Genomic DNA, 16004 nt, shown 5'->3' with positions numbered 1-16004 from the left:
AAAATTATAAATTTAATTTTAAATAGTTTTATTACAGATTATTTTTAAGTGCATATTGTATTATATTTCAAAACTTAAAATTAAGATTATGTTTAAGATTAAGTTTGTGAAAATAATACTTTATATTTGATGTAAATTATATTTTATACAAACATATATGCTGATGTTTAAATATAAATTTGAAATAATTTTTTGTTTTTTTTTGTTTATGCAACTTAGATATTCATTTTCTTAAGGGATAAGGTTAAAATTGTAATTCATTGTTCAAATATATTGTGAGAAAAAATTCCAAGAAAACAGCATTTTTTCCATATTTGTTTGAATTGTTCTACAATTGTAAGAAGCTGAATATTTATTCGTGTGCATTAATATTTTCAAAAAATTACATTTTTAACAAATTTCATCAATTTCTGATGCCCTTTATATTTCTTTTTATGATCATTGATTTTTTTAATGAGTTTACCTTTATAATATTTTGTTGCAATAAATTTTCATACCAAAATTGTAGATCCTTAAAAAAATTTAAAAAAAAAAAAAAATCCTTTTAAGCCATTTGTTCCATGTATATGCTATTGTATATTAGATAACTAACCATATTTTAAAAATAAAATTCTAGTTCTGATAAAAAAAATAAGTGAAAGGATTGATGATGAATGTAAAAAGTGTACATGTGAGTAGCTTTTCACCTTAAACTCAAGAATTTTAAAAAATTGGTGTTCTTTGCACACTGGATTATTCTTCACTAGCCGCCTTTGGCGACCAGCCGGTTCGCCAATCTTAATGTTCGTTAAAATTTTAATAATTAAATATTTTATGCAATTTCTACTTTAATAGCTTCTTCATCAAAATATTTTAAAACTTCAAATTTTGATTATCATATAATTCATTCATAATATTATAAAGGCCTTCAGTCATAACGTAATATGTATCTCTCTCATTTTCTGTTAGCACCCGTAGAATTTATGCTTTAAATTAAAGTGGAAAGAATTTATCTTCAATTAATATAATAATATTTTTTTACTGAAACAAAGCATTTTTTTATAATCTGATTACTGAAAATAGAGTCACTCAGCGTTTAAACTTTATGGGCCCTAAAGAATATCTTTTTAAATTTATGTAATATCTCAAGAGTTGGTCAACAAAATTTTCTTAGATTCATTATGAGCAGATCGATTAATTAACAATGTTTAAATTTAAATGCATCAAACACTAAGAAAATAAAACGAATCGTTTAAAATAAACGGTTGAAAACGGTAGAATTTATGCTTTAAATTAAAGTGGAAAGAATTTATCTTCAATTAATATAATAATATTTTTTACTGAAACAAAGCATTTTTTTATAATCTGATTACTGAAAATAGAGTCACTCAGCGTTTAAACTTTATGGGCACTAAAGAATAGCTTTTTTAATTTATGTAATATCTCAAGAGTCGGTCAACAAAATTTTCTTAGATTCATTATGAGCAGATCGATACATTAACAATGTTTAAATTTAAATGCATCAAACACTAAGAAAATAAAACGAATCGTTTAAAATAAAAGGTTGAAAACAGGTTTTAAAAAAACTACTTAAAAAACGATGTACTTAAAACTATAAGCATATACAAAAAATATATAACTAACATAAATACAATTTACTTACAAAAGCATGCAACTAACCCAAAAATAAATTAAATCATCCATTGATAACGTTGTCATGGTAACAATCAGAACAGAATGCGCATGCGTGAATTTTCTTCGCCGGTTACGTAACGCAAATACGTGATTTTTTCTACGCCAGTTGGGGTAACGCTATGCGGATTAGAAATTTTTAATTTCCTTTATTCTGTTTTATTTTAATTCAAAAGTACTTCAGAATGAATCTGAAAGATTGATTCATTAACAATGTTTAATTTTAAATGCATCAAACATTAAGAAAATTAATAGAACCGATTGAAATAATCCGCCGAAAAATTTTAACCCTAGCCTCATTACTGTTGGGAGAAAAAAAAACTGAAGCCTTTCTCGTTTGGCGCTGGGTATAATGGAGATTTCTTTGGCGGAAAAGTTGGCGGTGGGGAAAATGGAAGATTTTTTTTGGCGGGAAAGTTAGTTTTTAATTAATAATTAAAATTCTAATTAAAAATTCGAAAAAAGAAACCCCAGGTGCTCATTCCCAACCTCCAAGGTATACATGTACCAAATTTGGTAGCTGTATGTCAAACGGTCTGGTCTGTAGAGCGCCAACACACACACACACACATTGAGCTTTATTATAAGTATATAGATTATTTGTCTGATTGTATTAATGGGACGTTTATGTTAATTTATTTGATTATATTTAACATTTATTTATAAAAGTGGAGTGCGCAAATGATACAACAAAAATAATGTATTATTTTTTTACATTTTGTTATTTTCTAGTTTTTTTTCATTTTATGTTATAAGACTATAACATAAAATTATAACATGTGTTCTGTTAAAGATTATAACATTTTTTCCCACATTTTTAATTTTTGTATTTTTTAGAAGTTATAATAGCATTTTTTGAGGGATAGATTGGTTACATTTATGTACATAATTAATTTTTTTTGTTCGTGTTTAGTTATATATAATTAATATTTTAATTATTTTATAGCCTGGACAATTTATTTTGGAATGTAATTTAGTTTTGTTTCTTAAAGCATTTTCTAACAACATGCATTTACATTAAATACAATTACTATGGCTTTAAATATAATTAATTTCAGAGTAAATTAAAAAAGAATTTTTTATATTATTCTGTATATAGTTAATTTAAATGCTCTCATTTATCAATTTTAAGCTTAAAGTGAGATATATTTCATTGTAATAGTACTTAATCAATGCAATATATCTCATTAGAACTATATTATTAGCTTAAAAGATGAAGGATAGAACATATAAAGTAATCAAAGTTTTGTTTATATCATGAGTGCTTATTTATTTAGAGATTAAAATGTTTTAAATATTTTTATTTAAAATTAAGTAGGCATATTCACTTTTTTCATCTAAATTTTTCTTCAAAAGAATACTCTTTTTGTAAAAGTGAAAATTTTAGATTTTAAAACTATTTAGAATAAGTGATCCTTAAAATATTGAAGTGAAAGATGCTATTTTCTTTTTGTTGCAACAGTACTGTTTGCATATTGTTCTAAAATACAGTAAGACCCCAATTAATATTGCAATATTAAAGCATGTTTTACATTGAAATTTGTATTTTTCATTAGTTTATTCCAGTAGCATTATCAGATTGTAAATAACATTTTATTTCTTTAAGATATTAACTGCAGTTCATCAGGTCATATACAGTGTGATTTATAAGTCTTTAGACAATCTTTAAAGGAAGTATATAAAGTTGCCACCATAATAATACAATAATAAAAGTGCTGGAGACCAAATTTTGCAAGATATAATGTTACTGCAAATGCCTGCTGTGAAGTAATTCTAGGATCACTTCTTCCACTGATTATTATACAAGCTCTCTCATTGGGCCATGCTGGCAATTAATATTGACCTAGTAATACCATTTCAAACATTAAAACTTATTATTGTTGTGCACAATAGTACATTCATAGGTTTTCAGGGTAGTTAGTTAGTTAGTGACTTATACTCGCTTTAACTCTTTGAAAATGTAGATGGATGTAGGAAACATCTGGTTGTTTCATTCTCTCTTGCAGTCATATGTTATACTAGGCACCTTTGGTGACCAGCCGGTTCGCCAATCTTAATGCTTTGTCAAAATTTTAATAATGAAATATTTTATGTAATTTCTACTTTAATAGCGTCTTTATCAAAATATTTTTAAACTTCACATTTTGATAGTCATATAATTCACTCATAATATTATAAAAACCTTCAGCCATAACATAATATATATCTCTCTAATTTTCTGTTAGCTTTTGTCGAATTTATGCTTTAAATTAAAGTGGAAATGATTAATCTGCAATTAATATAATAATATTTTTTACTAAAACAAAGCATTTTTTTTAATAATATCATTACTGAAAACAGAGTTACTGAGCATTTAAAACTTATGGGCACTAAAGAATATCTTTCTTAATTTATGTAATATCTCAAGAATTTGTCTACAAAATTTTCCGAAATTTATCATGAGCAGATCGATTCATTAACAATGTTTAATTTTAAATGCATCAAACACTAAGAAAATAAATAGAATTGTTTTAAAAAAATCGGTCAATAACAGGTTAAAAAAAAAACTACTTAAAAAACAATGGACTTAAAACTATAAGCATATACAAAAAATATATAACTAACATAAATACAGTTTAATTACAAAAGCATGCAACTAATCTAAAAATAATTTAAATCATCCATTGATAATGGTTGTCATGTCAACAATCAGAACACAATGCGCATGAGTGAATTTTCAACGCCAGTTACGGTAACGCAAATGCGTGAATTTTTCTACGCCAATTGCGGTAACGCTATGCAGATTAGAAATTTTTAATTTCCTTTATTCAGTGTTATTTTAATTCAAAAGTACTTCAGAATGAATCTGAAAGATCGATTAATGAACAATGTTTAATTTTAAATGTATCAAATATTAAGAAAATAACAGAATCGTTTGAAATAATCGGCCGAAAAATCTTAAGCCTGGTCTGATTAGCGTGGGAAAAAATATGGAAGTCTTACTCATTTGGTGGTGGGGAAATAAAAAGATTTTTTGGCGGGAAAGTTAGTTTTTAATTAATTATTAAAATTCTAATTAAAAATTCAAAAAAAGGGACCCCAGTTGCACATTCCTGACCTCCAAGGTATACATGTACCAAATTTGGTAGCTGTAGATCAAACGGTCTGACCTGTAGAGCGCCAACACACACACGCACGCACACACACATTGAGCTTTATATAAGTATAGATAGATTGTAATTGCATGTTCATATGCAAAAATGAATTTTAGATGCTTGACATTTCTGTTAAGATTGTCTGGAGACTTTAAACTTGCTTATAATAACTAAATAACTTAGTTATTTAAATACTTATTTTTTGGTTTCCACAAATCCATTTGTATTTAAACTACACTCAAGGAATTATAAATAAATAATAGCAATAAAAAGAGCTATAATTAGTGTAATACTAAATGATAATCCATATTGAAACAAAAATAATGTATGTGTTGTTTTGCTTCACTTAGCCTTCCTTATACATACTAAAAAACATCCCATTTAACGCTGTTTGATTTAGCGTTTGGTTGTTTTGGAATATTTAATGGGGTCTTACTGTATCTTGTTTTTGAAAGCAGAATACCCTGAATGTCAACTTGCCTAAAACCGCCTGCAGGTCCCGTTCTCGTTCTCAAAGAAGGAGCCGCTCTGTAGACCAAAACAACGGCCATGTGTCACCTTCTCCACCTCCTAGGAGTAAATCACCAAGGAAGGAAGTCCTGTCTCCTAGCAGTGACAATAAGAAAACTCCTCCTTTAAGCAGACGAAGTAAATCACCTCCTAAAAGCAAGTCCTCATCTCCCGTTCAAGATAAGTCTCCTCGACGAAGTAGGAGTCCATCTCCTGCTAGAAGAAAATCTTCAGATGATCGTCGCAAGTCATCTCCCAAGAGGAAAAGTGCTTCTCATGCTAGCCGCTCACCTCCACCAGCCCGAGCACCTCGCAGGAGCAGAAGCCGATCTCCTGCAAGGAAACGATTGTCTCCTCGGCGATCTCCAGCAGGTCGTTGGAAGCACAGTCGTTCACCTGTTGGCAGAAGAAGTCGCTCACCACCTCTCAAAAGACATCGATCTCCTCGTCGTAGCCGGTCACCTCCACCTAGAAATCGGCCAATGAGACGCAGTCGTTCCAGATCCAGGTCTCCTGTTCGAAGACATTCTCCAGTTCACAGACGAAGTCCTCCAAGGAAGAACCCTCGCCCGAAATCTCCTGCAAGAAGACGCTCTCCACAAAGACGGCATTCTCCTCCACCTCCTAGGTAATATTACTGTTGAAAGGTTAAAAAATATTTTTCATGTCAAATGGAAAGCAATAGTAATTTCTTTTCTTTTCTTTTTTTTTTAAATAGTCATGTTTGCAGATGACAGGAAAATATGAATCTTATTATTAACAATTTTTTTGTTCATTTTCACCCTCTGATCTAATCAACAACAGATATTTGAGTTGCTAAACAATTGGAGCACCTTTTGAGTTCAAAAAATATTTTTGAAAAACATTTATAACGTTTATAGGTTGACATACTATCACTATAATCTTGTAGTATGCATTATGAAAAAATGGATTTAAAATATTCTGCAAGGTAAACATTGGACATATTGCTAACAGTAATGACCTATAATTGTTTCTTGTAGAATTGAGTATTACATTTTGGGTAATTTTAAAAATTTTAATCCTTTTCCCCAGTACCTCAAAGTATCTTATCATTTCAAAAAATAAGTTTCTCTACAGTGCCAAATTTATTTTTACAACTTTTGTCTCTAATTTTATATTTATATTTTTAATATATTTTACATTATTTTTTTTACTATTTTAGTGCCTTGGTTTATACTCACCTGTTTTGCAAATAATAATAAATACTTGTGTGCGCTGTGCATCTATTGAATAATTAAGGAGTAAATTTCAAAAATAAACTAAAGATACATGACATTGTTTCCAAGTCATTATCTTCCTATGGTGTTTCAATTAGGAATGAGGAGGTTTGAAATTTTTTTAAATTTGCTTTATTGAGAATTTCTATTTTTAATGTTTGCAGATGACTGGAAGCATTTTCAAACAATTTTACTGAGTGCATTTTAATTTATTTAATATGTACTTCTAGATATATTGATCTGTTGCTGTGCAAAATTTTTTGAGTGATAATTCTGTAAACTCCTCATATCGCATATGAAGCCTTTCCTGCAAACAGTGAACATCAATTTTGTATCATTTCTGAGTTTAAATCTCTTAGCATTATTTCGGAACTAAAAATAATTTAACTCTTAATATTTTATCCATTAGAAACGAGAAGCGATCATATACTTCAAAACAATAATTAGAAGCTTCATATAAAAGCAGTTTGCATTTCATTTCATATTCCAACTACTAATAAGATTTTAAATGGAAGGTTTTCTTATTTATAAAAAATTTGGTATGGTCTTTTCTCGTTTTCAGATGCATACAAAAGTAAAGTCAAGTTTTCTTTTTAAGTCCTTACACAGAAATTTATTTATTATCCTTAGCAAAGTATGTTTTAACTTTTAATTTTTTTTATAAAGAAAATCACGTTCATCATCAGAATCTTCATCTGGCTCTTCAGCATCATCAGCATCGGCGTCTCCAGAACCAGCTAAGAGAGCTAAGCGACGATCTTCTCCTGAAGTAGAAGCACCCAAAAAATCAGTGAATATCAATTTTTTCTTAAACATTTTATTACCTTGCTTCCTATAAAATATATAAAAACTTTTGCAGATTTGTAATTTAATTCCCATTTATCAACCAAAATTGCATGCCTAGGTGGTGAATTTCCAACTACGCAGACTAGATATTTGTCAAAAGTAGCTAAGTTGAGAGGGAACCACAAGCACAGCCTACATAAAAGTTCATTTTCCTCTTTCACAAATAAATTAAAATATGTAAAACAAATTCTATGAATTGTAAAGTATTGTAGAACTTTATGAATCTTAATTGATCAAGTTTCAATCAATTTCATTTTATTCATTTAGTTATTATTATATTTATAAAACCAAACATCGCTTCAGTAATATTGCATACAAGTATAGATGTTGGGCATTCTCAAGTCTATAATCTTCGAGTCATTAATCTAGCAATAAAGATGAATGTATGTGGATTGGCATTCTGCAGGTCAGAGTGCTTGACATGGAGCAACCACACTTACATATAAGCTTTAGAGGGTGGGAATGTGCTCCTCGAAATAGTGTTGTTTAAAATGTTAATTAATTACAAACTAAGCGATTTTTTCCCTCTTCATAATTTCCAGAAATATTACAGGATAAAAGTATTTTTATCTTAAAATTTAAAAAAAAAAAAAAAAAGCAAGATTATTTTTTTAATTATACTAATTTAGTATTCGTGAAACTTTTTTCTAAATTTTAACAATTTTTAAAAATTTCTAACAATGGCTTACATTGTTGTAATCCATTATTAGAAATTACAATAGATTCAAATTGTTTTCATTGTTTCCTCAAATATGTAATCATGTCAGTTTGCTCCATTGTTGAAATTTAAAAAGAAACATTCATTTTAAAATTTGTATAATTTACAAGATGACTAAGTTATGGTACTATAAAAGTTAGAAGCTAAATGAACCAGACATTAACATTACGTTATAGTTTCTAGGAGTTATGTTCATTAGAACATGTACAAAATTTAAAAAGATGCAATTGATTAAAACAGTATCTTACCATTCTGATAATAATTCTGTTCTAGAACACATCTGATATGAGTTCAGATTTCTGTTATTAAATGACCCATTGTTTAATTTTCTACTGTAGTTATCTTCTGTAAAAATAACTTATGACTTATTTAATGGATTTGCAGATTGATTGTCCTAGATTAATTTATGTATATAATCAGTTTGCTAACATATGTTTGTTTTATGTTAGGGGTTTTCATACTATTAGATATTACAATCTCATTTAAGAAACCAAGTTTTTAATGACTCATAAAGCCTTGAATTTTTTCTAACAGTTCACATTCTTTTCAAAAGAGATTTTAAAAAGGGAGGGGGACTTTGTGAAGAAAAAAAAAATGTTACCAAATGTATCATGTTTTTTGAGTATCTTATCCAAATGCTCAAAAAAGACTTATTTGTTTGTTTCTTTTATCATTTGAACTAAGTCAATAGTATGCAGACTGTACTCTTATTATAGGATTGTTATCATGCGATTTGCTGAAGATTTTAAACCCCCATCAAATTTTTGGAAATTGTGGGATGATACATATATATTTGAGATTGTTGCAACTTATCAACAATTGAAGTGGGCTCTCAGTAAATCATGCGATCCATAGTTTAGAAAAAGGTGCTTTATATCAAGAAGAATTTTCATGGTTGAAATTGTGTTTAATATTTATGATACTGTTTTTTTTTTATTATTATTCTCTTCTAATTTTACAATTGTTTTTCATATTTATCTAATTTTTTTTTAATATTTACTCTGAAAGGCATTTAATTAAAAAATATTTAAATAGATCAGTAGTATAATTTTGCTATGTATAATAGGATTTTGTTTTTCTACCTTTACAGGAGAAAGAAGACTTTGAAATTGCCCCTAAAAAGAATTCCATTCAAAAGACTAGACATTATCGCTCACATGGAAAAAATTCTGAATCTAGCTCTGAAGAAGAGTCTCCTGTCAGGAAAGCTCTTGAAGGAAAAGGAAGAGTAGCCAAAAAGGTATGTATACCTTGAATCCTCGGTACATTTTAAAGAACCTAAAGCATTTTCTGTTTTTATGATTTTTAGTATTTGGTGAATTTAGCAATGAGACCACAGTCAACACCAAATTGATTTGAAGCACAATTTTAGAACTTTTGATATTAAAATAGGTGGAAAGCTGATTGCCAGACTGAAAAAAAAAGAAAAGAAAAGTTGATATTGATGGCAAAAGTAGTTCACACAAGGATTTGGAAAATGGAATGATAAAAATATATTTGATTTTCTTGGGGGAAAATGGTGGATTTTGCCCTATAACAATTCAGTATGCATTTGTTGGTTTTATACAAATATTGTGTGTGTATCTGTTTGACTCAATTATAGAATAGAATTTTTAATTCAATTCAAATAAATATTACTCATTTTAACTTTGTGGAACAAAATTTTATTTACAGGAAGTTTGTATTATGTAAATATTGCTTAATGTTACAAAATTTATTTTTGTTAAATGTGGAATTTTCTGCGAAATATAGGAGAAAAGTTACAAGAAACAGAGATTACATATTTTCTCTTATCTGTAACTGCGAAATCAATGGAGTAAGATGAGAAACTTCATCTTCTAACTTTCATTTTTCTTAACTTTTCTTCTAACTAACGAAGTTATCTTCTAATTATAAGAGTCTTCTAATTTTAAAAGATAGTTTTAAATGATTTGTAAGTTCATAACTTAAGTTTTTTAGAATAAAGGGATTATATTTTCATTATTTTATCAATTAAAGCATTTTTTTTTTTTTTTTTGCATGTTGTGTATATCTCAAAGCAGACACAAGTCTAATCAATACATCTTAAGCATGTAGCAGGTATAAGTTTACTCAATACATACTTTTACCTAATTCCCACACCACTGACAGATTGTGAAATATCTAAAAAGTGTATATCCCACATGCAGTACATTAAGTATTAGCAGATTTATTGAATTTGATTAACTGGCAAGTTGCTTATGCATGGAAAGACAAAATAGAGATTGAAGATATTTTGAAATCTGTTAATAAGAACTTTTTACACATGCACTGTTTCCAATGGGTACAAACATACCTATCAATTCAAGAGTTCAGACCCATCTGAACTTAAGAATGCGGCAGACAAATATGAATTCTCATTTCTACAATAAATCCATTTAGTAAATCCAAGCTAAGTAACTTTTTTGATTATAAATCACCCTCGAATTAAATCTTATATTAATTATGTAAGAAAATTATATTCTTGGTTTATTGCAGATAAAAGTAATCTTTCAATCATTCTTGAAACTTTCATTTGTATACAAATTTTTCAAGTAATACAAAACAGTAATTTGAAAATGTAGGAATCTATTTGTCAGAAATTCAGTCATGCACTTGGATTCGATAATCAAATCCTAAAAAGAATTCTTGATATTATTTTTCAAAATTATATTCTTCTTCAATAAATTATGTTAACTATTAACTACAAACTTTTACTTTTTGATAAAAATATTGCAAAGAAGATATTCTGTTTTTTGATGAAATTGATTCTTCCTCTTAATCGAACTTGATTTTTCTTTTGTAATTGTTAACTTGAAACCTTTCTCAATCTTTTTTTGGATTTTCCTCTTTAGAATTTAATATTTTTTCAATGATCTTTTTATTCTGCCTTTTTGTGAGTTTGTCTATCACTAGAAGGCTGCAGTGTAGTAATCATCATATCGAATGAGGTTTGAGACAAATCTGTTTTGATAAGATATCAGCACTATTGCATGAATTTTAACCCTTCTATTATTTCTCTGTGATGCACTATTCTTTTAATTAATTTTTCACTTTTACCTTTCAAAATACTTGTCTGTCTGAAGTTAAAGATTGTGTACCTTCTCAAAATAGATGTATAATTGAACAGGACAGCATTGAGAATATATAACATATTAATATAATATTAGAGATAAATGAGTATGTCATACTACTTCTATTACTACTTTTTAAAAAAAGTTAACACACCCTATTATAAGAAATATGATATTTGGTTTCATGTTTTAAACATTTAAAGCACAAATATGTTTATAACCTTGCTTTAAAGCACTTATCTATCAGTGAAGTAATACTACTTTTCTGAAAATTTTTTTAAAGGTCTAAATGTTTTTTGAAACATTTTTGAAATATTTAATTTTTAAGAAGTCTCAAAAATTAAATATTTCAGAAATGTTTAAAATGCAAATTGCACATGAAAAAAAAAAAATTCAATTTGTGATCATTTTTTCTTATAAAAAAAACTGATTTTCCCCCCAGGTTAATCCAAGAGGTTCTTCCTCATCTTCTTCTGGCTCTTCTGATTCTGGTTCAGGTTCACCATCTCCTAGAAAAGGCCGACCTAGTCCATCATTCAACAGAAGGTAAGAATTGCATATAATTCTTTGTATTATAAAGTCTTTTATTAGAATATTAAATATAAAATTTCCTTTACTTCCTTTAGTATTTTTTATTATAATTTTGTCATTTACTTCTTACAGATATATTAGTATTCTTTTTTAAAAAAACTTTTATCAAGTTATAAAGACTACAAAGAAATAATAGTTTAGTAATTTTTTGGTTTCTCTTTAGGTTTTAAAAAATAATATGCATTCATATATTATGTATTTCCAATTACTAATTTTAAAATTATGATGAGTTAAAAAAAATAAGCAAATCTTAAGAATTCCCAGAATAAGAAATTTCTGGGAAACTAATATAAATTGTGCTATCAGACTTTTAAAAAAACTGATTTGTGACTGCTAGATATATACATGCACACACAAACACACATTGCCACTTTAATGTGCTTCTAAATGTGAAAATTCTAATTGTCCATTGTTGACTTTTTTTCCCTTGTATTTTATTTTATTCTTTTTTTTATATAAGAGTAAAAATTCTAGTTCAACAGTTACTTTGTCAAGTTTTAAAATTTTATAGTAGAATTTTAAAATTCTATTACTTACTGCAAGACAGTATGCCTACTTCATGATTTTAAATATACTTTTCAATATACCTTGCACATAAATTTATTTATATATTTCTTTTATTCTTACTTTAAAAAAGTATAGAGAATTTTATCAAAAGCAAAAATATAGTCAAATAGTCAAAAGTAGCAAACTTTTCTTTATAATTTTTACTAATCATCAGGATATATATTGTCACATTTTCAAAGGTTAATTCTTAATTATTCTCAAAATAAGTTCTAAAATTATTATTCAAAATTAATGTGAATCAAAAGCCTATCTTAATTTTTTTATTAATAAATTGAAAGTTGTTATAAAGCTTTAAAATTTTTGATAAATCTTTTCATATTAATTTTCTATATTTTTTTTAACTCGCATGTTAAAAAAAATATAGAAACTAATTTTTTAAAAATAAATATGCTGTGAGTTTTTTTTTTTTTTTTTTAAATCTTTGCATTATATCACAAATATTTTTCTTTGAAAAAAATTTAAATTTCCTTTCGTGGATTTATATGTTAGGGAGTTAAAAACTAATCATTATTAATTATATTTGTTTTATGCCAAAACCAGGGAAGAATGTAAAATATATAAAAATAGGTTCAGAGATCTGTATTTATTTTACCAACCCATTTAATAAGTTTTTGAAAAACTGAATCAAAACATCATACTGCTATTTCATCTGAATATAAAGTCAGATTCTTGTATCATTTCCCTCTCATTTATTTTGCAAATGGGCGCTTGAAATACGAGTAAAATTTTTTGTTCAATGACTGTCATTATGAAAATTTTGTTTTATGAAACCCTACTTTAGATTTTAATGTTCTTTACTTTTACTTGATATTCTAATCAAAAATTAAATGCTTCATGCAGCTCAACTTTATATCTGTACTTTTATAGTTTGATACAAAACCTTCGTTGTAATAAATGTTCTAGAATAATTTATGGCTTCTATGTATTATGAATACATTTTTCTTAATACTCATTAATTATATTTTAATATAGATGTGCAATAAAATTGTTTTATTAAAACTTTTCATTTAGAATTTGCAGAAAACGTCTTTTAAATAACTTCATTTCCATGTTTGTTAAAAATGTCCAATAATTATTTGTAGCATTCTGTTTTTATGTTTGTATAAAAATTAGATATTTTCTTGTTTAATGTAGTAAATTTCATTGTAACACAAATTTCTATAATCAAACCTATTTTTTGTTAATGTGTATTTTTTTTTCTTTCCCCTGAAGATGCTTATAAAGTACTTACTTTTTAAGATAAAATTTGACTACTTACCTTGATTGTATCAAAATAGAAATTTTTTTTAAAAAAAAACCCCATAGTTTTTTTTTTTTTTTTTTTTTTAATATTAATGAAATTGTATTCAAATAGGGCACCATCATCACATTTTTAATATCTTTACCCTATATTCAACCTATAGAAAATATTCTATGTTATTAAAAACTACTTTCAATTTTTTCACTGTTCTTAACTTTTAGTATTTTAGTAATAGATTTGCAGTTGTTTCTTATAATGCATGAAATGAATTATTAACAGTTTTCAAAATGTATTTAAAAAAGAATACCATTTCTTATTACTAACTGAATGATTTTTATGCTTTGATTTTTAATTAATAATTGAAATCTGAAAATAGTTTTAATTAATATTTTGCCTTTATTATATATTCATTTTACAATTAAATGCTTCTTACCTTATTGATAATTTGTGTTTTCAGAGGTAGTGCTTCACCTAGACGACGTAATGCTCGTGATGCACCTCAGTTCCGGGGACGTCGATCCCCCACAGATGACAGAATGCGTCGCCGATCCTTTTCTCAAGAAAGACGTTCTCCTGGACGGGCTAGATATGAAAGAGAAAGGTCTTATCGCATGGAGAGAGAAAGAGAAAGAAGTTGGTACAATCGAGATCGGAACTATAATGATAACCGTAATTATAGAGACAACAGAGAGTTTGATAGAAGAGAAATGGATCGACGTCGTTCATCCCCTGTGGATAGACGGCCTCCAGGTAAACCATAATAGAAATTTTTCTTTTAACTCAGCAGTTAATGGAGTATCTTATATTAAATGTATTTGTAGACTGTATTATTCATAGTTTCCTATAATCTTTTAAGAGAGAGATTTTGACTCTTCTGTTTTTTTTTAGATCCATTTTTTAAAATAAAAAAATAGTTTTAATTGTTTTATATATCTTTATTCTGATAATTATATTTCAAAACATTTAAATTTGTAAATTTTAAAATCCTCAATTTTGAATGAATTTTTATTTTAACATAAAGTGTAAGGCAATTATTTGTGTGAGAGGCATTTCTATAACAGTGTTTATTTAATTGTATCTAGATTTAAATTGCTTTAAAGGCATTATAAATGTTAGAAGGTAGAAAAATTATCATGATTGTTTAATCAGAATGAAATGCTCTAGCTTCTTGAAAAATTTTTTAAAAATTATGCTACAATTCTTTTAGCATAATCCTTCAAAATCTGCCTGATCCTTGGTAGAGAATATTTTTTTAAAAAAAGGGAAATAAATACTCTCTTCCTGAAAACACTTCACTGATTAATAATCTAATTAATTAATTATCAAAATAAATCTTGTCCTAACCAAATGTAAATTTGAATGGAACTTCATAATCTAAAATTTGAATTATTTTGTGGAATCTTAGAATCATGTCAAATTTTTTTTATAGTTATGTTTTTTGTTTAACATGGAAAAAATCCACTGTTGTGCTCTTTCAATTAGCAGTCGATCGTAGACGTCGAACTCCAGAAGACAGACGACGCTTTTATGACCAAGAACAACGAGCTAGCAGAAGTTATGGTAGGCGTCCAAGCCCAAGAAATAGACCAAGATCTCCTTCAACAGAAGAAGTGCGACCTCATGAAAGACGCCGTGGGCGATCTCCAAGTGACATGCGAGCTCCATCAAGAGAAAGGCGGGGTCGGTCCCCTAATGAGATGCCAGCTAGGTCAACTGATCAAGGAGATGTTCGCAATAGGTCGAGGGAGAGACGAAGATCTCCTAGTGATGTTAGAGGTAGAGTCTCGCCTAGTGAACGTGTAACCCGATTATCTAATGAAAGAAGAGGCAGGTCACCTATGGATAGAGTTGTTATGGAAAAAAGAACAGCTTCCCCTGTGGAGAGGCGACGACGTTCACGTAGTGGATCTTATGGTCAAAAGAAAAGGTAAATATAAATTCAAATCTCATTGACTGTGGATGTCTTATTTGTCATTTCATTGTCAGATAATTTGTAATTCTTTTCTGATTTATTTATAATGCATTGAAGCATTTAAAATTACATTAAGTGCTATATACGAAACAAAATTAATATGATGAAAAGTGAAAGAATTATGTTAAAGGGTAAGCTTAGTTCAAATTAATTGGCAAATTTATTATCTTTTATTGTTTTTTATATATTTTTTAAAAAACTGTTTAGGTTTTTCATATTTTATTTAGAAGTGTTTGTTTTTTTAAAAAAATATTTGTGAATGAATCATTTTTAAATTTGTACATTTCAGTCATTTGCAAAATAATCGCTGTCAATACATTTGAGAAACATTTCAACTTCTAAACATATTCTATATGAAATTTGCTTCCACTTATTCATATATCTGTTGTTTGAAATAAATTTTTAAAACAATTTTTTTATGTATTAAATTGTTTTTATTAAAATAT

The 16004-nt window shown here is 27.5% G+C and overlaps 1 protein-coding gene across 2 annotated transcripts in view; it reads left to right on the top strand.

The window, feature by feature from the left end:
* Positions 1-16004, top strand: part of LOC129957581 (serine/arginine repetitive matrix protein 1-like) — a 41261-nt gene that overhangs the window by 13230 nt on the left and 12027 nt on the right. The window contains exons 7-12 of one of the 2 annotated variants that reach the window (XM_056069999.1): positions 5302-5943; positions 7220-7343; positions 9208-9357; positions 11631-11734; positions 14044-14336; positions 15072-15513. In XM_056069999.1, the coding sequence (XP_055925974.1) occupies positions 5302-5943; positions 7220-7343; positions 9208-9357; positions 11631-11734; positions 14044-14336; positions 15072-15513 (1755 nt within the window). Of the gene's footprint in view, positions 1-5301; positions 5944-7219; positions 7344-9207; positions 9358-11630; positions 11735-14043; positions 14337-15068; positions 15514-16004 lie in introns of both variants that reach the window. The other variant, XM_056069993.1, reaches the window with a different exon arrangement.

This window comes from Argiope bruennichi, chromosome 2, assembly GCF_947563725.1.
Source record: "Argiope bruennichi chromosome 2, qqArgBrue1.1, whole genome shotgun sequence".
Taxonomy (NCBI): domain Eukaryota; kingdom Metazoa; phylum Arthropoda; class Arachnida; order Araneae; family Araneidae; genus Argiope; species Argiope bruennichi.
Note: the sequence above shows the minus strand (reverse complement) of the source record. Positions and strands in the feature narration are given on the sequence as shown.